The sequence below is a fragment of the Sturnus vulgaris genome, chromosome 35 (genome assembly GCF_052056855.1).
Source record: "Sturnus vulgaris isolate bStuVul1 chromosome 35, bStuVul1.hap1, whole genome shotgun sequence".
Lineage (NCBI taxonomy): Eukaryota > Metazoa > Chordata > Aves > Passeriformes > Sturnidae > Sturnus > Sturnus vulgaris.
The window spans coordinates 506,800-531,556 of record NC_142277.1 but is presented as its reverse complement, the minus strand read 5'-3'; the positions used below and the strand labels follow the sequence as shown (position 1 = coordinate 531,556).

At 63.8% G+C, this 24,757-nt stretch overlaps 1 protein-coding gene across 1 annotated transcript in view; it reads right to left on the bottom strand.

Annotated features, from left to right (window-relative positions):
• Nucleotides 1-275: 275 nt before the first annotated feature.
• RYR1 (ryanodine receptor 1) overlaps nt 276-24,757 on the bottom strand; it is a 59,067-nt gene continuing 34,585 nt past the window's right edge. Inside the window, 54 exon segments of the mRNA XM_088155157.1 lie at nt 276-541; nt 719-770; nt 869-969; nt 1,074-1,138; nt 1,551-1,707; nt 1,945-2,079; nt 2,822-2,968; nt 3,090-3,150; nt 3,265-3,395; nt 3,511-3,553; nt 3,850-3,980; nt 4,437-4,670; nt 4,810-4,896; nt 4,980-5,145; nt 5,237-5,304; nt 5,670-7,000; nt 7,682-7,763; nt 7,844-7,948; nt 8,427-8,555; nt 8,639-8,727; nt 8,835-8,915; nt 9,882-9,899; nt 10,536-10,609; nt 10,763-10,839; nt 11,508-11,587; nt 12,116-12,215; nt 12,321-12,401; nt 12,737-12,788; nt 13,453-13,559; nt 13,680-13,776; nt 14,015-14,127; nt 14,202-14,336; nt 14,418-14,477; nt 14,844-15,014; nt 15,971-15,985; nt 16,567-16,659; nt 16,751-16,838; nt 17,606-17,838; nt 17,840-17,847; nt 18,294-18,608; nt 19,015-19,114; nt 19,116-19,146; nt 19,407-19,488; nt 19,986-20,224; nt 20,738-20,798; nt 21,080-21,129; nt 21,389-21,510; nt 21,843-21,910; nt 22,007-22,122; nt 22,608-22,731; nt 22,995-23,070; nt 23,346-23,423; nt 23,940-24,080; nt 24,313-24,402. Of these exon segments, the coding sequence (XP_088011283.1) occupies nt 446-541; nt 719-770; nt 869-969; nt 1,074-1,138; nt 1,551-1,707; nt 1,945-2,079; nt 2,822-2,968; nt 3,090-3,150; nt 3,265-3,395; nt 3,511-3,553; nt 3,850-3,980; nt 4,437-4,670; nt 4,810-4,896; nt 4,980-5,145; nt 5,237-5,304; nt 5,670-7,000; nt 7,682-7,763; nt 7,844-7,948; nt 8,427-8,555; nt 8,639-8,727; nt 8,835-8,915; nt 9,882-9,899; nt 10,536-10,609; nt 10,763-10,839; nt 11,508-11,587; nt 12,116-12,215; nt 12,321-12,401; nt 12,737-12,788; nt 13,453-13,559; nt 13,680-13,776; nt 14,015-14,127; nt 14,202-14,336; nt 14,418-14,477; nt 14,844-15,014; nt 15,971-15,985; nt 16,567-16,659; nt 16,751-16,838; nt 17,606-17,838; nt 17,840-17,847; nt 18,294-18,608; nt 19,015-19,114; nt 19,116-19,146; nt 19,407-19,488; nt 19,986-20,224; nt 20,738-20,798; nt 21,080-21,129; nt 21,389-21,510; nt 21,843-21,910; nt 22,007-22,122; nt 22,608-22,731; nt 22,995-23,070; nt 23,346-23,423; nt 23,940-24,080; nt 24,313-24,402 (6,786 nt within the window). The 3' untranslated portion in view covers nt 276-445.

The following is a 24,757-nucleotide window of genomic DNA, read 5'->3' as shown; positions in this document are numbered from 1 at the left end:
TTTCCTCCACATTTCCCCCCATTTTCCCCTCACATTTTTTCCTTTTCCTCCACTTTCTCCCCTCACATTTTCCCGCCCTTTCTTCCCCCCTCACGTTTTCCCGCCCTTTTCTCCCCTCACGTTTCCTCCATTTTCCCCTCACGTTTTCCCCTCACATTTCCCCCATTTTCCCCTCACATTTCCTCCATTTTCCCCTCACGTTTTCCCCCCTTTTCCCCTCAGGCCTCCGACATCTTGGCGCTCCCCATAGGGTCAGTAATGAGCCGGGGGGCAGCGACACTTGGCAGCGTTTATTTGGGGAGGGGGCACTTTTAAAGGCACTTTAATCATTGTGGCCAATTTCAGGGGATCAGTAACGAGCCAGAGACACTCAGCAGCGTTTATTGGGAAGGGGGAAATAAAAGGCACTTCTTGAAGGGATTTTGGGGAATTGGGTCTGGGGGCTTCATCCCAGCTGATCCTCGTACTGCTTGCGGAAGCAATCACCAGCCGGGAAGAAATCCCAGCAACGTTCCTGGTACATTTTCCACACGTAAGATTCCTGGGGGGAGGAATTGGGGAGGGGGCACAGGTGTGAGCTGGGAGGGGCTAAAGGAGCTCAGGTGTGAGCTGAAAAAAAAAAACTCCCATCGAGACCCCTCATGGGACCCTCCCCATGGGCTCCATTCTCCCCTAAAGCCCCCCCAGGACCCCTCCCCAGCACCCCATTTCTCCCCACCTGCCCCGTGTGCTCCGTCTCGTCCTTGTTGATCAAATACATCAAGAAAAACCTGGGGTGGGGGTGAAATTTGGGGGTGTCAGAGGTCAGCAGGGACCCCCAGACTCCTCCAGGACACCCCAAAAATCCCCAAATCCCCCCGGATCTCACATGTAGTTGGCCAGGTTGTGCTCCTCCAGCGTGTGGGTCTCGAAGCCGTGGGGCGTGGTGTCGAAATAATCGCTCCCAATGCCGCAGATGAAACATTTTGTCTGGGGAGGGGGTCCAGGGAGGGCTCAGAGAGGGGTCTCTGCACCCCCAAATCCCAATTTGGGGGGTGTCTCCCACCTTCCTGCCCCCCCCTCCCCGGACTCACCTCCATGTCCTCCTTCACCTGCTCCTGCTGGTCCCGCAGTTCCCCGAAGGCGTCGATGATCAGACCTGGGGGGCACAAAACGGAGGGGTCAGAGGGGTGGGATCCCCCCCAGAGACCCTGTCAGGACCCCCAGACACCCCCAGACCCCCTGTTGGGACCCCCAGATACCCCCAGACCCTGTGACAACCCCCAGAGACCCTGTCAGGACCCTCAGACCCCCTCCCAGACACCCTGTTGAGACCCCCAGACCCTCCCAGACAACCCCCCAGACCCTGTCAGGACCCCCAGACCCCCCTACAGACCCTGTTGAGACCCCCAGACCCCCGCAGACCTCCTCCCAGACCCTGTCAGGACCCCCAAACTGACCCCCAGACCCATCCCCTCGGGGTGCCCCCACCCTGGATGAAGGCGAGGAGGATGAGGATGACCCCAGACCCCTCAAAGCCCCCTCCCCATCCCCTCGGGGGGTGCACCCACCCTGGATGATGGCGAGGAGGATGACGATGACGAAGAAGAAGAAGGTGATGTCGAACACCACCCGGTAGAGCTCGTAATCGTCCCCCGCAGGGTCCTCGATCTCATCCCCGATTCCTCCCCCAGCCCGGACCCCCACGTACATGTGGAACAGGTAACACTGGGGAGGGGGCACAGAGAGGGGGGGTCAGGACATGGGGGACCCCTCCCCACCACCCCCCACCCACCACAGCGAAATTCAAACCCCCAAATCCCTCATGGGACCCTCCCCATGGGCCCCATTCTCCCCCAGAGACCCCTCCCCAGCACCCCCCACCCACCATTACAAACTTCAAACCCTCCCCAAATCCCATAGGGACCCTCCCCACGGCCCCCAAAACCCCAGCCCCCCCCTCACCGTCATCATGTCGTCACATTTCATGTCGGGCTCATCCTCATCCTCGCTCTTGTTGTAGAACTTACGGAAGAAGTTGAAGGCCACCACGGTGTACAGGTAAACCACCACGGCCAGCAGCCCCACGGTCATCACCAGCTGGGCACGGCAGGGGTCAGGGGGGGCCACCAGACCCCCCCAGCACACCCCAAAATACCCCTCACACACGGGGGTTGGGGTCACAAAGAATTTGGGGACACACACAGGGGTTTGTGGGGGGTCACAGGGGTTTGGGGACATACAGGGATCATGGTGGGGTCACACAGGGGTTTGTGGGGGTCACAGGGGTTTGGGGACATACAGGGATCATGGTGGGGTCACACAGGGGTTTGTGGGGGTCACAGGGGTTTGTGGGGGTCACAGAAGTTTGGGAGATCACACACGGGTTTGGGGTCACACAGAATTTGGGGACACACACAGGGATTTGGGGACACACACAGGGATTTGGGGACACACACAAGGGTTTGGGGGAGTCAGGGATTTGGGGACACGGGTTTTTTGGGGTCACACAGGGATTTCAGGAGATCACACAGGGATTTCAGGGGGGTCACACAGGGATTTCAGGGGGGTCACAGGGATTTCAGGGGGTCACACAGGGATTTCAGGGGGTCACACAGGGATTTTCAGGGGGGTCACACAGGGATTTTCAGGGGGGTCACACAGTGTTTTTTGGGGTCACACAGTGTTTTTTGGGGTCACACAGTGTTTTTTGGGGTCACACAGGGATTTTCAGGGGGGTCACACAGTGTTTTTTGGGGTCACACAGGGATTTTCAGGGGGGGTCACACTGTTTTTTGGGGGTCACACAGTGTTTTTGGGGGTCACACGGCTCCCCCCACACCTGTTTCCCGTTGTGGGTCACCGAGGACAGGATGGTGCGCAGCGTCTTCACGCCCATGGCGATGTCCAGCAGGTGGGAGGCGAAGAAGAAATTGTTGTAGTGGCCCAGCAGGGACATGGCCATGTACCAGGTGAGGTACAGGAAGGACTGAGGTGGGGGGACAGGTAAAGGTGTCACCCCAAATTCGGGGGGTGTGTGGGGGGGTCACACAGCCCCAGAGCACGGCCCAGGTGGGCCCTGCTCCCCCCCCCCCCCCTCCTCCACTCACGTTATCGGTGAAAATCACCCCAAATTTCCAGATCTGGTACCGGATGTCAATGGAGGTGATCCTGGGGGGGGGTACAGGGGGGTCAGCATGTGGGGACAGGGTCAGGACCCCCCAGGGGAGACCCCAGGACCCTCCAGGACCCCAAATCCCCCCTCAGATCCCCCCCAAATCCCACCAGGTGAGCAGGGAGCTGTCGGGGGGGGGTCTGCGCTCCCCCTGGGCCCCCATTTCCAGGCTGGCCAGGTCCATCCCCAGCAGCTCCGCGATCCTTTCCCGTCCATAAATGTCCCCGTATTTCTCCAGCACCTGGGGGGACCCCAAAATTGAGCGTGGGACCCCAGAACTGAGGTCAAGACCCTCAAAATGACACCTCCAAAATCTGGGTAGGGGGTCCCAGTCCCAACCCAGAACCCCTCCTCACCTTCCTCTTGATGAACTTGTCCCAGTAATTGCTGGGGAAGGATCTGGGGGGGGTCAGGGGAGAAAAGGGGAGGGGGTCAGTGGTGACAACAGCCCCTCCCAGTTCCTCCCAGTGCCTCCCCAGTGCATCCCAGTTCCTCCCAGTCATTCCCAATCCCTTCCCAGTAGCTCCCCAGTGCCCCTGGAACCCCTCAAACTCCCCTCCCATGACTCCCCGGTGCCTCCCAGTCATTCCCAATCCCCTCCCAGTGCCTCCCAGTCATTCCCAATCCCCTCCCAGTGCCCCCCAGCTCCTCCCCAGCCCCTCCCAGTCCCCTCCCAGTGGCTCCCAGTGCCGTACTGGGCGTTGAGCACCAGGCGGTCCCACTGTCCCTTGACGTCGTCGTCCGGGGGCTGCTCGGTGATGTAGAGCCCCGAGAACTCGAGACGCCGAGCGACCTCCTTCTCCCTCTTGAAAATCACCAGGGGGATCTGGGACAGCGACAGGGGATACTGGGGACACTGGGAGGCACTGGGAGTCACTGGGGGGCACTGGGGATACTGGGGGACACTGGGGGACACAGAACTGGAGGTGCTGAGTGATCTCCTTCTCCCTCTTGAAAATCACCAGGGGGATCTGGGACAGCGACAGGGGATACTGGGGACACTGGGAGGCACTGGGGGGCACTGGGGATACTGGGGGACACTGGGGACACTGGAGGGTGACAGGGGACAGGGGATAATGGGGATACTGGGGGGCACTGGGGGATCTGGGACAGGGACGGGGGGTCAGGGGGACACTGGAGTTGGGTCACACAGGGTTTGGAGGGGGTCACAGGGGGGTCACCCAGGGTTTGGGGGTCACGCAGGGTTCTGGGGGGTCACCCAGGGTTTTGGGGGGGGGTCACCCAGGGTTTTGGGGGTCACGCAGGGTTCTGGGGGGCTCACCTTGAGGCAGTTGTAGCCGATGATGCACAGGAAGGCCACCAGCGTGTGGGCCAGCGCCAGCCCCCGCAGGGCCGGGCCCATGTAACCCGTGCTCTCCTCCAGGAAATAATAAACCTCGGGCTCCTCCGAGACCCCCCCCGCGGCCTCGGGACCCCCCGGGACACCCCCGTCCTCCTCCGGGGCCACCCCCGAGCCCTCGGGCTCCTCCGGGGCTCCCGGGGGGTGCTCGGACACCTGCGGGGACAGGGACACGTCAGGGACCCCCCCCGTGGGGACACCGGGGTCTGGGGGCACCCGAAGTGTCCCCAAACCCCCTCTGTGGGGACCCAGGACCCCCCAAAACCCCCTCTCCCCCCCTTCCCGGCCCCCCCACCTTGTAGAAGAGGAGGATGAAGTTGATGGCGAAGGCCAAGAACAGCGCCAGGAACCGCAGGTTGTAAAAATTCCGGGACAGGTAATTCTGGGGCGGGGGACAAAACCAATCCGTGACTCCACAAATGCCCTGGAGACCCCGACCCCCGACCCCCGGACCCCTCCCCTTACCAGGAATTTCACCCTCTGCACCTCCAGCTCTCCCCAGAAGTCGAAGCCCCCCTCGGCCGGGGGCTCCCGGCGCTCCCTGGGCACCGATTTGCGCCGTTTTGGGGGGGGGGGCCTGGGCTCCGAGCCCCCCTCGGGCCCCTCGGGTCCCTTCTCGCCGTTCTCTGTGCTGGGGGGGACAGCGGGGATGGGTTGGGGGGTGCTCAGGGACCCCCCCCCCCCAAATTGGGCAGGGACCCCTCCCCAAATTCGCTCCTTACTCGGCTTTCTCGGTCTCGGCCGGGGGCTCCTCCTCTTTCTGCACCTCCCCCACCTGCTCTGCCATTTCCTGGGGGGGTAAAAGGGGGTGGGGGGTAACCCCCAGGACCCCCAAAACTCCCTCTGGATCCCCCAAAATCCCCTCACCACGAGCAGCCGTAAGGACCCCCAAAATCTCCCCTTGGCTCCCACCCTTTGTAGTGACTCCCCCCCCACTAAAGACTCCCAAAGCCCCCCACCCCGTGACCCCCAACCTCTCTTTCCCCCACTAAAGACCCCCAAACCCCCCTTCTTTAGGGACCCCAAACCCCCCCTCCTTTAGGGACCCCAGACCCCCTTTTCCCCCAACCCCCCCCCCCACTTTGGAGACCCCAGACCCCCTTTTCCCCCAAACCCCCCCAACTTTAGGGACCCCAGACCCCTTTCCCCGCTTACCCCGATCTTCCTGCGCAGGATCGGGGTCCCCTCAGGGGTGGGGGGCTCAGCCCCGGGGGGCTCCCCGATATCCCCGAGCCCCCCGGGAGCGTCGGGGGCCGCCAGTCTGAAATGGGGCTCCTTGCGCAGCCCCGGCCCCGCCGGCGCCGCCTTCACCTCCTTCCTCTGCTCCTGCTCCTCCTCATCCTCCTCCCCCTCCACCTCAGCCGCCGCCTCCAGCTGCGCCTCGGGGGGCTGCTCCCCCTCGGGGGGTCGCCCCTCATCATCCTCGCCGCCCCCGGCCTCACCCCCACCCCCCACGGCATCCTGGGTGGGGTCGGGCATGGAGCCCAGCACCTCCATGACCCCCAAGCGCTGCGCCCCTTCCACCAAGCCCCCCCCGAAGAGCGAGCTCCAGGCCAGGCGCCCCAAAACCGCCAGCACCCCCAAACCCCCCAGCACGCCCCCCACGGCCACGCGGCCCACGCCCAGCCCGGCCTCCCACGCCAGCTCCCGCCCCGACTTCTTCCTCAGCCTCCTCATCCTCCTGCGCCACGTCTGGGGCGACCCCAGCACCCTCCTGAGCACGCCCAGCCCCGGCAACGCCGACGCCGGCGCCTCCGGCCCGGCCGGCTCCTCTTCCTCCCTGTCCTCGTCCTCCTCCTCCTCGTCGTCGCGCGGCGCCTCCTCCTCGGAGATGCGCGAGGCGATCTGCATCTCGAAGATGGTGTCCTCGCAGAAATTCACGAACAGCTCCATCTTCTCGGCCTCGCCGCCCTCGTTGACCACGTCGAAGATGAACTGGCGCTTGGACTCCTTCACCTGCGGCATCTCCCACTGCGCCTTGTTGGCGCCGCTGATCTCGAAGTAGATGCGCTCGATGCGCCGCGCCGCCCCCATGATCTCGATGCGGCCCAGGAAGGGCCGGAAATAATCCAGGATGCTCTCGGCCTGCTCCAGGAAGGTCTTGAGGCGCTGGTCGTGCGGCACGTGCTCCGACAGGTTGGTGAGCAGCACGGCCACGTTGAAGCCGATGTCGCGCGCCGGCTCCTGGAAGCGCTGCGCGAAGCTCTCCACGTCGATCATCTCGTTCTCGTCGGCCTCGGAGCACGAGAGCAGGAACTGGATCTCGTCGGGCTCGTACTGCTTCTGGCTGTCCATGGCCTTCTGGAAATCCTTCTTGGAGATGAGGCCCCGCGGGTCGGTGACGAAGTGGCGGAAGGCGTCGGACGAGACGATGTCGCGCAGCTTGAGGAACATGTCGAAGAACTTGAGGATCATGGTGACGTTGCTGGAGGACTCCACCAGCATGTCCACCATCTGCCGAGCGATGGTCCCGTTCACCACGTTCCCTGAGGGGGGAGGGACGCGTCACCAGGGCTGGGCGGGGGGGGCCAGAGCCCCTGGGGGGGTCAAGGGACACGGGGTGGGCACCTTGGGGTGGTCAAGGGGGCACCTTGGGGTCAAGGGGGGCACTGGGTGGTCAAGGGACACCTTGGGGTCATAGGAACATCTTGGGTGGTCACCTTAGGTGGTCAAAGGACACTTTGGGTGGTCAAGGGACACCTTGGGGTCAAGGGACACGGGGTGGGCACCTTGGGGTGGTCAAGGGACACCTTGGGGTCAAGGGGGGGGCACTGGGTGGTCATGGGACACCTTGGGTGGCCATGGGACACATTGGGTGGTCACCCTGAAGTGGTCAAGGGACACTGGGTGGTCACCTTGGGGTGGTCAAGGGGGCACCTTGGGGTCAAGGGGGGCACTGGGTGGTCAAGGGACACCTTGGGGTCAAGGGACACGGGGTGGGTACCTTGGGGTGGTCAAGGGACATCCTGGGTGGTCAAGGGGGCACCTTGGGGTCAAGGGGGGGCACTGGGTGGTCAAGGGACATTGGGTGGTCACCTTAGGTGGTCAAAGGACACTTTGGGTGGCCAAGGGACATTGGGTGGTCACCCTGAGTGGTCAAGGGACACCCTGGTGGCCCCCCAGGTGTCCCCCCCAGGTGTCCCCCCCAGGTGTGCCCTCTCAGGTACCTTCCAGCAGGGACAGCAGCATCACCACCATGTCCTTCTGCAGGTCCAGCAGCTCCTTGAGCAGCCCCAGCTGCGACGAGTCCTGGGCACCAGAGCTCCCAGTTCATCCCAGTGCTCTCCCAGTGCCATCCCAGTGCCCTCCCAGTCCATCCCAGTGCCCACCTGGGCCAGTTTCTTCATCATGTGTGCGAAGACGTGCAGGAAGCCCACGACGGCGTCCCAGAGGCGGCTGTGGGCCAGGCTCTGCTGGTTCCCAGTGCAGGGGCCCTGGGGGCACACGGGCATACTGGGAGCACTGGGAGGGGCTGGGGACCCAGGTGTGCCCAGGTGTGCCTCACTCACCTGGATGTACTCGGTGAGGCCACGGCCATGGGGGATTTGGGGGGCTCGGGGGGGGGGGGGGGGGGTTCAGGTGTGTGTTTGGGGGTCCCAGGTGTGTCTGGGGGGGTTCCCAGGTGTGCCCAGGTGTGGCCAGGTGTGTCTCACTCACCTGGATGTACTCGGTGAGACCACGGCCATGGGGGATTTGGGGGGCTCGGGGTGGGGGGGGGGAGGTTCAGGTGTGTGTTTGGGGGTCCCAGATGTGTCTGGGGGGGTTCAGGCGTGTGGCCAGGTGTGGCCAGGTGTGTCTCACTCACCTGGATGTACTCGGTGAGACCACGGCCATGGGGGATTTGGGGGGCTCGGGGGGGGTTTCAGGTGTGTGTTTGGGGGTCCCAGGTGTGGCCAGGTGTGTCTCACTCACCTGGATGTACTCGGTGAGGCTGTTGAACACCTGCTTGGCCACGGCCATGGCCTTGGAGAAATTCCTCTTGCCCTGCTCGTCGATGACGTCCTTGCCCGAGTAGTACCAGTAGAAGTCACTGATGGACTCCTGGGGACATTTGGGGACACCAGGAGCGGTCACTGCTGAGCCCAGGTGAGCCCAGGTGACCCCCCAGGACAGGTGAGGCTCACCTGCAGGCGCAGCAGGTAATCCACAGTGCAGATGATGATGTTGATGGTGGTCGTGTTCCCCGTCTGTGTCCTCAGGTAATTCTGGAAATCTGGAGGTGGAGGGGACAGAGCCAGCCCCGGGGTCACCTCGGTGTCACCTGGCTCCCCTCAGGTGTCCCCTCAGGTGTCCCCCAGGTGTCCCCTCAGGTGTCCCCACCGTTGTTGTGGCCCTCGCAGAGCAGCTGCAGCAGCCGGAACAGGTCCTGGGTGAATTCATCGTCCGACATCACCTTCTCCCCTGGGGGGACACGGGGGGACACGGGGACAGCGGCGTCACCTGGGGCAGGGGGGGCACGGGGGCACCCCAGGGTGGCACGGGGACACGTCCCAGTGGCACGGGGACACCAGAGAGTGGCACGGGGACACCTCAGGGTGGCACGGGGACATGCCCCAGTGACGTGGGGACACCATAGAGAGGCACGGGGACATCCTGAGATGGCACAAGGACACCCCTGAGGTGGCACGACGACACCAGAGAGTGGCACAGGGACACCAGAGAGTGGCGTGGGGACATCCTGAGATGGCACAGGGACACCAGAGAATAGCACGGGGACACCAGAGTGGCACAGGGACACCCCTGAGGTGGCACGACGACACCAGAGAGTGGCACAGGGACATGTTGGGGTGGCACAGGGGACATTGGGGTGGCACAGGGACATGCTGGGGTGGCACAGGGACATGCTGGGGTGGCACAGGGACAAGCAGGGGGGACACTGGGGTGGCAGGGGGTTAGCGGGGAGGGGACACGAGCAGGGACACGGGGACAGGCCACCCTCCTCTGCATCCCCCCCCCCAGCCCCCTGACCCTTGTGGGACCCCAGCCCTGTCCCTCCCTAAATCCCCACACCCCCCCTAAATCCCCATAGCCCCCCTATACCCCCACAGCCCCCCCTAAATCCCCACACCCCCCCTAAATCCTCTACAGCCCCTGTGTCCCCATAACCCACCCCCAGCCCCATAACCCTCCTACAGACCCCCTCAGACCCCAGAGCTGACCCCATAGCCTGCCTCAGACCCCAGATGTGACCTCAGACCCCAGATGTGGCCCTAGAGCCCCCCAGACCCCAGATGTGGCCCCAGCCCCAGATGTGGCCCTAGAGCCCCCCCAGCCTCCAGATGTGGCCCCAGACGTGGCCCCAGAGCCCCCCCAGCCCCAGATGTGGCCCTAGAGCCCCCCCAGCCCCCCCTGCCCCCCCATATTTACCGTTCTCCCGGCTGATGACTGCCAGCGGAGCCGGGGGGAGAGAAGAGACAGTGAGCGGGGGGACAGGGGGGGGCTGGGGGGATTTGGGGGTCCAGGGGGGGAGTTTGGGGTGAGGGGAGGGGATTTGGGGGTTTGGGGAGTGGGAGGGGGGGGACAACAAACAAAGGAGGGGCATTAGGAGGGAGGGGGAGCAAAAGATTTGGGGGGGCATTAGGGCAGGAATTGGGGGGAATTAGGATGGAATTGGGGAGGATTAGGGCAGGATTTGGGGGTCATGAGGGATTTTGGGGAGCATTAGGGGTTTTGGGGATCATTAGGGGGGTTTTTGGGGGTCATTAAGGGGGTTTTTTGGGGTCATTAGGGATTTTTTAGGGTCATTAGGGGGTTTTTTGGGGGCTCATTAGGGAGGTTTTGGGGGCTCATTAGGGGATTTGGGGGGCTCATTAGGGGTTTTTTTGGGGTCATTAGGGGTTTTTTGGGGTCATTAGGGGTTTTTTGGGGCTCATGAACTTTGGGGGCGTTTCAGGAGCCGCACTCTCAGCAGGGATTTTGGGGCGCAGCAGCGCTGGGATTTTGGGGTGCAGAACAGACCCCCTCCCCCCCCCCCCCTTTCTGGGGGTCCCCCCGTCCCTTTTGGGGGTCCCCCAGACTCACTGGTCCCCTCCTCGGTGACCATGCCCAGCCCCTCGGCCTTGTTCTGCCTCTCGAAGGCGTTCAGGTCCAGGACACTGCAGGGAGGGACAAGGGGGGGGGTCAGGGACACCCCAAAATCCTCAGGGGACCCCCCAAAAAACGGGACTGACCCTCCCCCATCCCCCCGGGGGTCCCTGCTGTGCTCGGGGACCCCAAAATCCTCGGGGACCCCCCCCAGTTTCCCGGACCTGCAGGTTTGCATCAGGGCCTGGACGCTCTGGAAAAATCCAACCTCGCGCTTGGACTTGAGGTACTCGAGCATCTTCTGTGGGGGGGACACCACAGGGGACATTGGGGACACCACAGGGGACATTGGGGACACCACAGGGGACATTGGGGACATGTGGGGACACCACAGGGGACACTGGGGACACCACGGGGGACATTGGGGACAACTGGGGGACATTGGGGACACCACGGGGGACACTGGGGACACCACGGGGGACACTGGGGACATGTGGGGACACCACAGGGGACATTGGGGACACCACAGGGGACATTGGGGACATGTGGGGACACCACGGGGGACATTGGGGACACCACGGGGGACAATGGGGACATTGGGGGACATTGGGGACACCACAGGGGACATTGGGGACACCACGGGGGACATTGGGGACACCACAGGGGACACTGGGGACACCACGGGGGACATTGGGGACATGTGGGGACACCACAGGGGACATTGGGGACACCACGGGGGACATTGGGGACACCACGGGGGACACTGGGGACAACTGGGGGACAACTGGGGACACTGGGACACACTGGGGACACACAGGGGGACATTTGGGGACACGGGGGACATTGGGGACATGTGGGGACACCACAGGGGGACATTTGGGGACACTGGGGGACACTGGGGACATTGGGGATATTTGGGGACATTTGGGGACACCACAGGGGACATTGGGGACACTGGGGGACCCCCACCTGCTGCACGTCAGCGTTGCCCCCGTTGAGGATGGAGATTCCCAGCTTGAGGGTGGAGGAGACCATGGCCCCCCTCTCGCCTGGGGGGGACAACGGGGGGGACATCACGTGTCAGGTGTCACCCGTGTGTCACCCGTGTGTCACCCGTGTGTCACCCCGGGGCCTCGCCCCTCCCCCCTGCAAGCAGCACCCTGGGGAGGGGGATGGGGGGGTCGGGGGGGGCTTGGGACACTCAGGGGGGTCTCAGGGGTCTCTGGTCTCAGGGGTCTCGGGGGTCACTCAGGGGGTCTCAGGGGTCTCAGGGGTCTCGGGGATCACTCAGGGGTCTCTCAGGGGGTCTCAGGGGTCTCTCAGGGGTCCCTCAGGGGTCTCGGGGGTCTCTCAGGGTTTCTCAGGGGGTCTCTCAGGGGGTCTCGGGGGTCTCTCAGGGGTCTCAGGGGTCACTCAGGGGGTCTCGGGGGTCACTCAGGGGGTCTCTCAGGGGTCTCTCAGGGGTCTCAGGGGTCTCGGGGGTCACTCAGGGGGTCTCAGGGGTCTCTCAGGGGTCTCTCAGGGGTCTCAGGGGTCTCGGGGTCTCTCAGGGGTCTCGGGGGTCTCGGGGGTCTCACCCTTGCAGGCACTGATCATCTGCAGCACCATCTCGGCCGCCCCCCGGGTGTGGAGCCGGGCCTGCTGCGACAGCAACTTCTGCTTCTCCATCTCCTTCTCCTGGGGGGCACGGGGGGTCAGGGGGGGTCACGGGGGGTCACGGGGGGTCACAGGGGTCGGGGGGGGTCACAGGGGTCGGGGGGTTTCGGGGTCCCCCCTCCCCACCTCAAACGAATCCTCGGCCTCTTCCTCTTCCTTCTCCTCTTCCTCCTTCTCTTCCTCTTCCCCTTCCTCGATGTGGCAGCTCTGGGGAGGGGGGCAGGAATGGGAATTGGGGAACGCCCCCCCCTCCCCAAAATCCCTGAACCCCCCCAAAATCCCTGGGGACCCCCAAGACATCCCGGAATCACCCCCAATCTTTGGGGGACCCCAAACCTCCCTGACCCTCCCTCCCTCCCTCCAATTTTTGGAGACCCCCCCCCCCCAAAACCCCCATCTGTGGTTCCCCCCAACCATCCCTGGTGCGGACCCCACCCCAAATTTGGCCCCTCCACCCCCCCAAAAATTCCCTCGGGGACCCCCCCAGTCCCTGAGCCCCCAACCTTTGGGGACCCTCCCGCCGGGTTTTGGGGTGCCCCCACCTTGGCCATGATCCCGGCGTAGGCCATGTACAGGTGATCCTGCTCCAGGCGGCTGAAGGGTTTGGGGAGGGGGACACAGGTTGGGGGGACACCCGGGACCCCCAAAAAGAGGAACCAGGTACTCCCAAAAAGGGGACACCTGGACCCTCCAAAAAGGGCACCCAGGTACCCCAGAAAGGGGATTTGGGGGCTCCCCTGTGGGATTTTGGGGTTTCCCAGTGGGTCTGGGGTCCTGCTGATGGGATTTGGGGTTCCCCCATGTCTGGGTGGGGTTTGGGCCACCCCCATGGTGGGGTTTGGGGTCCCTCCCGTTGGGATTTGGGGTCCCCGATGTGATTTGGGGCCCTCCCAGTGAGATCTGGGGGTCCCTGTGTTGGTTCTGGGGTCGCCCCGTTGGGTTTCAGGGGTCCCCCCGTTGTGTTTTGGGGGTCCCCGCGGGGGTTTTGGGGTCCCCCGTTGTGTTATGGGGTCCCCGATGTGATTTGGGGCCCTCCCAGTGAGATTTGGGGTCCCTCTGTTGGTTCTGGGGTTCCCCCCGTTGTGTTTTGGGGTCTCCCCGGGTGTTTTGGGGTCCCCCCCGGGGTTTTGGGGTCCCCCGTTGTGTTTTGGGGTCCCCCCGGGGTTTTGGGGTCCCCCCGTTGTGTTTTGGGGTCCCCCCGGGTGTTTTGGGGTCCCCCCGTTGTGTTTCGGGGTCCCCCCGGGGGTTTCGGGGTCACCTCTGCTCGGTCAGGGCGGTTCTGCTGAAGTGCAGGATCAGCTGGTGCAGCGGGTCCGGCCTCGCCTCGGCCTCCTCCTCCTCCTCCTCCTCCTCCCGCCCCGACTTCTGCCCCCAAAAAAACCCCAAAAAATGCCGGGTTAGGGAGGGGGGGGGGGTCCCAGGGTGATCCCAAACCCCGAGGGGGGGTCCCCAAAACCCCCCCAAGTCCCCCCACCTGTCCCTCACCGAGAGGTCGTCGATCATCCTGTCCTCGAAGGGCGGCTGCTCCCGGGCCAGCCACGAGAGCCGGTACGACTCCAGGAACATGTTACAGGCACGGTGCCTGGGGACAGGGGGGTCACCTGAGCTCACCTGGGCACACCTGAGCTCACCTGGGCACACCTGAGCACCCAGGGGTAACCCTGCCATCCCCCAGGGGTCACCCAGGAACATGTTACAGGCACGGTGCCTGGGGACAGGGGGTCACCTGAGCTCACCTGAGCTCACCTGGGCACCCAGGGGTCACCCAGGAACATGTTACAGGCACGGTGCCTGGGGACAGGGGGGTCACCTGAGCTCACCTGGGCAGGTTGTACAGGGGGGTCATGCGGAAGCAGGCGACGACGGCGCGGCGGCGCTGCTTGGACAGGAGCTTGTGCCACACGGCCTTCTTGGACTTGTAGGGGTGCTCCGTCTGCAGGGGGGCACCTGGGGGTCACCTGGGCACCCCCCAAACCCCACCTGAGCACCCCCCTGGGCACCCCTCACCTGCTCCAGGTGGTAGAGCACGGCCGACACCTCCTGCACCCTGCGCACCACCTGCTCGGGGCTGTCGGGGTCCTCGTCCCGCCCGGCCTGGCGCACCAGGGCCATCTGCCAGCGGGCAGAGCCCGTGTTCTCCACCTGGGGACACTGACAGGTGACACCGGGAACACGGTGACACAGGTGACACAGGTGACAATGGGGACACAGGTGCCAGCTCACCTTGTCCTGCAGGTGCAGGTTGTTGTGCAGGAACTCCCGAACCTCCTCGTCCGTGTCCTTCTGCAGTGGGGGGACACGGGGGGACACCTCAGGAGATGTCCCCAAACCCCGGCGTCGTGTCCTGGAGGATCCCAGGGCTGTCCCCGGGGTGTCCCCAGTCCCTGGGGGTCCCCAGGAGTGTCCTGGGGTGTCCCCAAGCCCTGGGTTCATGTCCTGGGGGTGTCCCCAAACCCCGGGCTGTGTCCTGGAGGATCCCAGGGCTGTCCCCAGGGCTGTCCCCAGGGGTGTCCCCGGGCTGTCCCCAGGGGTGTCCCCGGGCTGTCCCCGGGCTGTCCCCGGGCTGTCCGCAGGGGTGTCCCCAGGGGTGTCCCCGGGCTGTCCCCGGGCTGTCCCCAGGGGTGTCCCCGGGCTGTCCCGGCCACCCACCAGGGCGTAGCGGCCCTTGGCCAGCGCGATGAGCTCCTGGTCGGCGGGCGAGCACATGTTGAGGCCGATGGGCAGCATCTTCTTGAGGGTGGCCACGATGAGCGAGGTGTGCACGGAGTAACGATCGCCCCGGCGGCGCTTCTTGGAGCGCTCCTGCTCCGAGCCAGCGCCCTGGGGACACGGGGACACGGGGTCAGAGACACGGGGACAGGGACACCGGGTCAGCTCCTGCTCTGAGCCAGCGCCCTGGGGACACGGGGACAGGGTCACAGGGATGGGGACAGGGACACGGGAACAGGGACAGAGAGACAGCAGGGACCCCATAACCACAGTGCCAGCTCCTGCTCCGAGCCAGCGCCCTGGGGACACGGGGACAGGGTCACAGGGATGGGGACAGGGACAGCAGGGACCCCATAACCACAGTGCCAGCTCCTGCTCTGAGCCAGCACCCTGGGGACGGGGACAGGGACACAAGGACAGGGACACGGGGTCAGCACTGACCCCATAACCAGGAACAGGGACATGGGGACAGCAGGGACAGGGCCAAAGGGACACAAGGACAGAGTCACAGGGACAGGGACACAAGGACAGGGTCACAAGGATGGGGACAGGGACACGGGGTCAGCACTGACCCCATAACCAGGAACAGGGACTCGGGAACAGAAGGGACAGGGACATGGGGACAGCAGGGACAGGGTCACAGGGACACAAGGACAGAGTCACAGGGACAGGGACACAAGGACAGGGTCACAGGGACAGCAGGGACAGGGTCACAGGGACAGGGACATGGGGTCACAGGGGGATCAGGACAGGGTCACAGGGACATGGGGTCACAGGGGGATCAGGACAGGGTCACAGGGACATGGGGTCACAGGGGTGGGATCAGGACAGGGTCACAGGGACATGGGGCCAGCAGTGACCCCACAACCACGGTGCTCATCCCATGCCCACCCCATAGGGACAATAAGGACAGGTCCTGGGGGGGTCCCAACCAAAGCCACCCCACTGAGGGGTCCTGGGGGGTCCCAAATGTGGTGACCCCACAGAACAGGACCCCGCAGGAATTTTTTGGGGGGGGTCCTAAACACTGGGGACCCCAATCCCCTCCCAGCCCCCTCCCCTCTAACCTGAGCATCTCCAGACTGGGAGCAGCACCCGCAGCCGAGGGGAGAGAAGAGACAGAGTTAGGGACAGGGGGACACCGTTAGGGACGTGGGGACATCCTTGGGGACAGGGGGACACCGTTAGGGACGTGGGGACATCCTTGGGGACAGGGGGACATCGTTGGGGACAGGGGGACACCGTTAGGGACGTGGGGACATCGTTGGGGACAGTGCTGGGGACGTGGAAGGACACACCAGGAGGGTTGGGTGAGATGGGAACACCTGGGGCTGGGGTTCTGGGGCACACCAGGTGGGGTTTGGGGTGAATTAGGGGTCCAAGGTGAGATTTTGGGATTTTTCCAGGTGGGTTTAGGGTGAATTAGGGGTCTCAGGTAGGATTTTGGGGGCAATTATGGGTCCAAGGTGGGGATTTGGGGGTGAATTAAAGGGTCCGAGGTGGGATTTGGGGATTTTTCCAGGTGGGTTTGGGGTGGTTTCAGGGATCCCAGGTAGGATTTTGGGATGGAACCTGGGGGGCTGGGTGCTCTGGGGTCACAGGGGGGTGCCAGGCAGGAGGGGGGTGGGCACAATTTGGGGTCCCCCCACCCCCAAAACCCCACCTTGGCCATCTTGCTCTTGCTGTCGGCCGTCAGGAAGGACATGTTGTTGATCTCGTTCTGCACCACGAAATTCTGCTCCTCACGCTTGAAATTCTGGGGAGGGGGGGGACACAGAAAGAGAATGAGGGATCCCTCCCCCCCAAAAAAAAAACCCCCTGGGACCCCCCCGGGACCCCCAACTCACGTGAGATTTGGACCAGTAGATGAAAACCTCGCCCACCATGCGGAAAAGCTCCTCGGCGTCCTCGTTGGGCTCCGTCAGCCACTTGGCCCTGGGGGGACATCGGGGGGTCACAGGGACATCGGGGGGGGTCACGGGGACATCGGGGGGGTCACGGGGACATCGGGGGGGTCACAGGGACATCGGGGGGTCACAGGGACATCGGGGGGTCACAGGGACATCGGGGGGGTCACAGGGACATCGGGGGGGCCACCATTGTTGGTCACCACTTCCATGACCACCATGGTTGGGTCCCCCGTGGCCACCATCAGTGAGTCCCGCAGGGTTTGGTCCCTATGGCCACCGTGGTGGTGTCCTCAAGGCCACCATGGTTACCTCACCCCAGCCATGTCCCCAGGGCCACCCTGGCTGTGTCCCCACCCTGGCTGTGTCCCCAAACCCCCCCGCAGTGTCCCCACCCCGGCAGTGTCCCCACCCTGGCATTGTCCCCACCCCGGCAGTGTCCCCACCCCGGCAGTGTCCCCAAGCCCCCCTGGCAGTGTCCCCAAGCCCCCCTGGCAGTGTCCCCACCCCGGCAGTGTCCCCAAACCCCCCCGGCAGTGTCCCCACCCTGGCAGTGTCCCCACCCTGGCAGTGTCCCCACCCCGGCAGTGTCCCCACCCTGGCAGTGTCCCCACCCCGGCAGTGTCCCCACCCTGGCAGTGTCCCCCCCCGGCAGTGTCCCCCCCATGGCAGTGTCCCCACCCCGGCAGTGTCCCCACCCTGGCAGTGTCCCCACCCCGGCAGTGTCCCCCCCGGCAGTGTCCCCCCCATGGCAGTGTCCCCACCCTGGCAGTGTCCCCACCCCGGCAGTGTCACCTGCTGTTGTCCACGTAGCGGATGAGCAGCGGGTACAGCGCGTACAGGTCCCGGCACAGCACCGAGAACTCGTCCCGGATGAGCAGCTCGGCGTCCTCGGCCTCGGCCTTGCCCTCGAGCCGCAGCTGCTCCTCCTCGGCCACCACCTTCCCCGCGCGCTTCCGCAGCCGCCCCAGCGTGGGGATGAAGTGAGAGCGCAGCAGCTCGGGCCGGGCCTTGCTCACGATGGGCTGGGGCAAACACTGCGGGGTGGTGGGCAACCACCTCAGGGTGGGACACGGGACCGCCCTGGGCCACCGAAACAGCCCTGGGGCCACCAAAACAGCCCCGGGGCCACCAAAACAGCCCCGGGGCCACTAAAATATCCCTGAGGCCACTAAAACATCCCTGGGGCCACTGAGCTCCAGCCGGCCAAACACTGCGGGGTGGTGGGTGGTGAGCTATGGGACTGCCCTGGGCCACCAAAACAGCCCTGGGGCCACTAAAATATCCCTGGGATAGCCCTGGGACCACTGAGGGACACCGTAACTCCTCCAGGACCACACAGGGCCACCACCATCACTTGTAGGTCCTGGGACCACCAACACCCACCCAGGGCCACCAGCACCATCTTGGGACCACCAACACCCACCCAGGGCCACCAGCGGTGGCCACCAGCCCCTGTGGGGTGACCCCCGGCCCCCCTCACCCGCCAGCCTCTTCATCCAGGAGGCCTCGTCGATGCCCAGGTTGTTGACCACGATGTGCAGGATGTGGCCCAGGAGGGCGTTGAGGTGGTGGCTGGTGACGTCGGTGGCCCAGGGGCCCTGGGGGGTGGCATCGGGGCCGCGCTCCCACCAGCGGGGCAGGTAATGGCACAGCATGGGCAGGGTCACCTCGATGACGTGTGGCATCTCCGTGTAGCGAGCCCCCGAGTCCGCCAGGCCACCGATGTCACCCATGAGGCGCTCCAGGTCCGGCAGGTCCGGACACAGCTCCTCCACCCGGGACGGGAGACCCAGAACTGGGGACAGGGGGACAGGGGTTGGGGACAGGGCTGGGGACACGGCTGGGGACACGGGACACGGGTTGGGGACAGGGCTGGAGATATGGGGACAGGGCTGGGGACACCCCCAGGTCCGGACACAGCTCCTCCACCCGGGACGGGAGACCCAGAACTGGGGACAGGGGGACAGGGGTTGGGGACACCCCGAGATGACACAGGTGAGCCAGAGATGTCACATGTGACACTGGAGGGTAACACACAGGTGACACACAGATCACAGAGGTGACACACAGGTGACACTGGGGGTCACACAGGTGACACACAGGTGACACACAGGTGACACACAGGTGACAGGTGACACAGGGGTCACACAGGTGACACACAAGTGACAGGTGACACAGGGGGTCACACAGGTGACACTCACGTGCGCGCTCCCGGGCGCTCTTGGTGCTGTACACCGAGCTGGGGTTCAGGTGGTTCAGCTGCGGCTCCAGGAACGCCACGGGCATGGCGGCGGCCAGGCGGGGCCAGGCACTCACCCAGGGCCGGCCTCTGCCTGTGGGGACACCGGGGGGACATCGGGGGGACATCGGGGGACATCGAGGGGACACCCCATGGACACCCCATGGCCATGGCCAGGCGGGTCGGGCACTCGCCCAGGGCTTCCCCCCGAGATTTTGGGGTCCCCCTGAGGTTTTAGGGTCCTCCCTGGGGGTTTTTCGGGGTCCCCTCCCAGGTTTTTGGGGTCCCCCCCGAGGTTTTTAGGGTCCCCTCCCAGGTTTTTGGGGTCCCCCCCGGGGTTTTTGGGGTGCCCACCTGTCCACGAGGGGCCCGCGGGCGGTGCCAGGCTGTAGATGCTGCACAGGATGCGGGTAACAGGAGACCTGCACGTCGTCCACTGCGGGGACAGCGGCGCCACCAGTGTCCCCAACGTGTCCCCAGAGTGTCCCCAGATCCCCAGAGTGTCCCCAGAGTGTCCCCAGATCCCCAGGGTGTCCCCAGGTATCCCCAGGGTGTTCCCAGAGTGTCCCCAGAGTGTCCCCATATCCCGAGGGTGTTCCCATGTCCCCCACTGCTGTGTCCCCAGTGTCCCTAAAGTGTCCCCGGAGTGTCTCCACTGTGTCCCCCCACGTGTCCCCAATTGTACCCAGCGTGTCCCCATAACCCCAAAGTGTCCCCAGGTGTCCCCAGAGTGTCCCCCAGAGTGTCCCCAGGTGTTCCCAGATTGTCCCCAGAGTGTCCCCAGGTGTTCCCAGCGTGTCCCCATATCCCCAGGGGGTTCCCAGAGTGTCCCCAGGTGTCCCCATAGCCCCCAGGCTGTTCCCAGAGTATCCTCAGGGTGTCCCCATTGTGTCCCCCTGTCCCCACCGTGTCCCCCCCCCCGTCCCCACTCACAGATGACGTCATCCCCGAACTGGTGCTGTGCCAGGTGCTCGAACAGGGCGGTGAGGACGGGCAGCAGCGCCACCGAGGTGTAGGTGACGTTCTGGGCCACGCCCTTGGTGGGGGCGCGGCTCGGGGTCCCCCGGCCCAGCCTCAGCTGCTCCCCCAACTTCTCCATGTCCTCGGCGGCCGACTCGAAAAACGAGCGGAGCCCGGCCTTGACGATCTCGGGGCCCGACTTCATCACCGTCCTGGGGACATCGGGGACATTGGGGACATTGGGGACACTGACAGTGACAGGGACACAGGGACAGACACAGGGACACAGCCCGGCCTTGACGATCTCGGGGCCCGACTTCAACACCGTCCTGGGGACATTGGGGACATTGGGGACATTGGGGACATCGGGGACATCTTGGGGACATCGGGGACATTGGGGACATTGGGGACATTGGGGACATTGACAGTGACAGGAACACAGGGACAGACAGAGTGACACAGCCGGGCCTTGACGATCTCAGGGCTCGATTTCACGGTCCTGGGGACATGGGGGACACTGGGGACATTGGGGACATCGGGGACATTGGGGACAATGACAGTGACAGGGACACAGGGACAGACACAGGGACACAGCCCGGCCTTGACGATCTCAGGGCTCGATTTCACAGTCCTGGGGACATGGGGGACACTGGGGACACTCTGGGGGACACTCTGGGGACACTCGGGGGACATTCTGGGGCCACACGCTGTGCCCTTGTCCCCACCTGGCGTCCAGGGACCGGGCCAGGATGAGCAGACAATTCACCACGGCCGGGGCGTCCGTGCCTGGGAGGGGGACAACGGCGACATTGGGAGGGGACAGTGGCACCGGTGTCACACCCCAGTGTGTCCCAGTGCCCTCCAGTATGTCCCAGCATGTCCCAGTGTGTCCTCCCTGTGTCTCCTCCCAGTGTTCCCAGTCCCCCCACAGTGTCCCCAGTGCCCCCCCAGTCTCTCCCAGTGACCCCCAATGTCCCCAGCGTCCCCCCAGTGCCCTCCCAGTCCCTCCCAGTGTCCCCCAGTGCCCTCCCAGTGTCCCCCCAGTCCCTCCCAGTGCTCCCAGTTACCGAACAGAGACACTCGGTGCCGGACGAGCGCGGCCAATTTGCAGAACAGGCTGGGGGGGGATTTGGGGGTCAGGGGGGGGTCCCCAAAACCCCCAAATCCCCAGAGAGGGGATTCAAGGGGAAATTTGGGGTTTAGGGAACCCCATGAGGGGGATTTGGGGGTTCTGGGGGTCCCCAAATCCTCCAGGGAGGGGACACAAAAGGGGGGTCCCTAAATCCCCCAAACCCCCCAGGGAAAGGATGTAAGGGGGATTTTGGGGATTTGGGGTTCTGGGGGTTGTGGGGTGGGATTTTTTTGGGGGGTCCCACCTGGTGATCATCTCCTTCTCCTTGTTGGAGGCGTGGCCGCCGCTGCCCAGCACCTGGGCTGGGGTGGACAGGAAGTACAGGCAGTGGTTGTGGAAATATTGATTGATGAGGGGCAGCAAAATCTGGGGGGCACAGGGGGGGTCAGAGGGACCCCGGACCCCAAAACCCCACAGAGAACCCGAAACAACCCATAAAGAGCTCCCCAAACCTGTCAGAACCCCAAAAACCCCACAAAGATCCCAAAAAACCCAAATATTCCATAGACACCCCAAAGCACCTGCAGGGGACCCACCTGTCCCCCCTTTTCTGGGGTGTCCCATCCCCTTTTTCGGGTGTCCCATCCTCTTTTTGGGGTCTGTCCCCTCTTTTTTGGGGTCTGTCCCCCCTTTTTTGGGGTGTCCAGTCCCATTTTTGGGGTCTGTTCCCCCCCCCTTTTTTCGGGGTCCCCCCAAACCTTGGCGAAGAATTTGATTTCCTGCTCGTGGGGGGATTTCTCCACCCTCCCGCTGCTGACCACGGCCTCTGGGGGAAAAACGGGGTTCAGGGGGGGGGTCCTCTGGGATTTGGGGGTGTCCCTCGGGGATTTGGGGGTGTCCTGATGGGATTTTGGGGTCTCACCCAGGTGTGCAATGAACTCCTGGGCGATGTCCATCCAGCGCAGCAGCTGCTGCAGGAACCCGAAGGCGAAACGTTTCTCGATGGACGAAGTGTCCAGCTCCATGTCCTTGAGCCCCCTGAGGGGGGACCCCCCAAAAATCAGCACCCCCTCCCCAAAATCAGCTCCCCCTCCCCAAAATCCCCCCCAAAAATCAGCTCCCCCTCCCCAAAATCGGCTCCCCCTCCCCAAAATCCCCCCCAAAATCGGCACTCCCTCCCCAAAATCCCCCCCCAAAAATCAGCTCCCCCTTCCCAAAATCCCCTCCTGATCCCCCCAAATCTCCCCCCTCCACTCCCCCATGTCCAGGCTCCCCTGCAAATCTTGGGGTCACCCCCAGGTTTTGGGGTCCCTCTGTGGATTTTGGGATTCCCCGGGTGGGCATTTCAGGGTGGGATTTCAGGGTGGGTTTTTGGGGTTCCCCAGGTGGGTTTTTGGGGTGTCCCAGGTGGATTTTGGGGTCCCCCAGGAGTTTTTTGGGATTCCCCGGGTGGGTATTTTGGGATAGGATTTCAGGGTGGGTTTTTTGGGGTGTCCCAGGTGGATTTTGGGGTCCCCCCTCACCGGGTCACGGCGTATCCGTGCAGCTGCAGGAATTTGAGCAGCTCCTGCGCCTTCTCCCGATCCCGAGCCTTCTCCTTGGCCGTCAGGGTGTCATAGGGCACCAGGAGCGGGTGGGAGCCCCCCCCTGAACCCCAAAATCAGATTGGAAACCCCCCCAAAATCAGCTTTGAAACCCCCCCAAAATCAGCCCTGGAACCCCCCCCAAAATCAGCCCTGGAAGACCCAAAATCAGCTTTGGAAACCCCCCCAAAATCAGCCTTGGAACCTCCCCAAAATCAGCCCTGGAACCCCCCCCCAAATCAGCTTTGGAACCCCCAAAATCAGCCTTGGGACCCCCAGATCAACACCCTGGACACCCCCAAATTTGGGGAGGGATCTCTCTCTCACCCTTGGCCTCCAGCTCCAGTTTCTTCTTTCGGCCCCAGGTGTTGTGGTAATTCTCAGCCAACTGCTCTGCCATGGCCTGGGGGGGATTTGGGGGGGGTTTAGGGGGAAATTTGGGGGATTTGGGGTGGTTTTAGGAGGATTTGGGGGATTTGGGGTGGATATGGGGGGATTTTGGGGGAAATTTTGAGTGGTTTTAGGGGGATTTGGGGGAATTTGGGAGGATTTGGGGTGGTTTTAGGGGGGATTTAGGGGGGATTTGGGACACTGGGGTGACATTTTGGGACACTGGGGTGACAGTGGGAGGGATTTCGGGACATTTCGGGACATTTTGGGGACATTTGGGGTCCTCACCTGCAGCTCCCTGGACAAGGTGACCCCACTCAGGTCCACGGGCTGGGGGCTGTACCCGTGGGAGGGGTCGTAGGTGGCCTGGGGGGGACAAGGAGGGGCTCAGGGGGACCCCAAAATTTTTGGGGGTGTCCCCATTGACCCCCCCACAACCCCTCCAGGTGATTTTGGGGTCCCCCCCCCCACCTTTCCCAGGTGATTTTGGGCTTCTCCACACCCCTGATCCCCCCCCAAATCTCCCCCAGGTAATTTTGGGGTTCACCCCTTTCCCTCCCCAGGTAATTTTGGGGTTCCCCAGGTGTTTTTTGGGTCCCCCCTCAGGTAATTTTGGGGTTCCCCAGGTGTTTTTGGGGTCTCCCCCAGGTGTTTTTGGGGTTCCCCAGGTGTTTTTGGGGTCTCACCTGAGCACTCTGGGAGATTTTTTGGGTTTTCTTCTTCTCCGTCCTCAAATCCTCCCCCTCCCTCGCCTTCTCCACCCCCCAAACCTCTCCCAGGTGTTTCTGGGGTCCCCTCCAGCTGTTTTTCGGGTTCCCCCAGGTGTTTTTGGGGTTCCCCCAGGTGTTTTTGGGGTTCCCCCAGGTGTTTTTGGGGTCTCACCTGAGCACTCTGGGAGATTTTTCGGGTTTTCTTCTTCTCCGTCCTCTCGTCCTCGCCCTCCCTCGCCTTCTCCACCGTCCACTCCCAGGCCAGCATGGCCTTGAGGGACTCCTTGATGGGCCACCGGTAAATCTCCTTGTCCTGGGGGGGACCCCAAAAACCGGGGGGAGGTTCAGGGGGGTCCCCCAAAATCGGGGGGATCCCCAAAAAACCCGGGGGGATCCATGAGGAAGAGGAGGGAAGGGGCTGAGGGGGCTCCCAGTGTGGCTTTGGTGGCCACCTGGTCCTGGGGGGGGGGGGGGGTTTTGGGGTGCCCCCCCTGGGTTTTTGGGGTGCCCCCGGGGTTTTGGGGGGTCCTGGGGGGTCCTGGTACCTTCTCAGAAAAGGTTTTGTAGGGTCTCAGCATGGGGTGGGTTTTGGCTTCTTCATCCACGGCCTCCCCGAAAGTCCAATTGTTCTGGATCTGGGGGGGGGACAGAGGTTTTGGGGGGATTAGAGGAGATTTTGGGGGGTCAGAGGAAATTTTGGGGGGTCAGAGGAAATTTTGGGGGGGGGAACAGAGGAAATTTTGGGAGATAAGAGGAAATTTTGGGGGGTACAACAGAGATTTGGAGGGGGATAGAGAAGATTTGGGGGGAACAGATTTTGGGGGGGGACAGAGGAGATTTAGGGTGTCCCACAAGTCTGGGGGGGGTCCCTGGGGTGTCCCACAAGTTTAGGGGGGTCCCAGAGGGTCCCAGAGGTGTCCCCCAGGTTTAGGGGGTCCCGGGGTGTCCCAGAGGGTCCCAAGGGTGTCCCCACAAGTTTAGGGGGTCCCA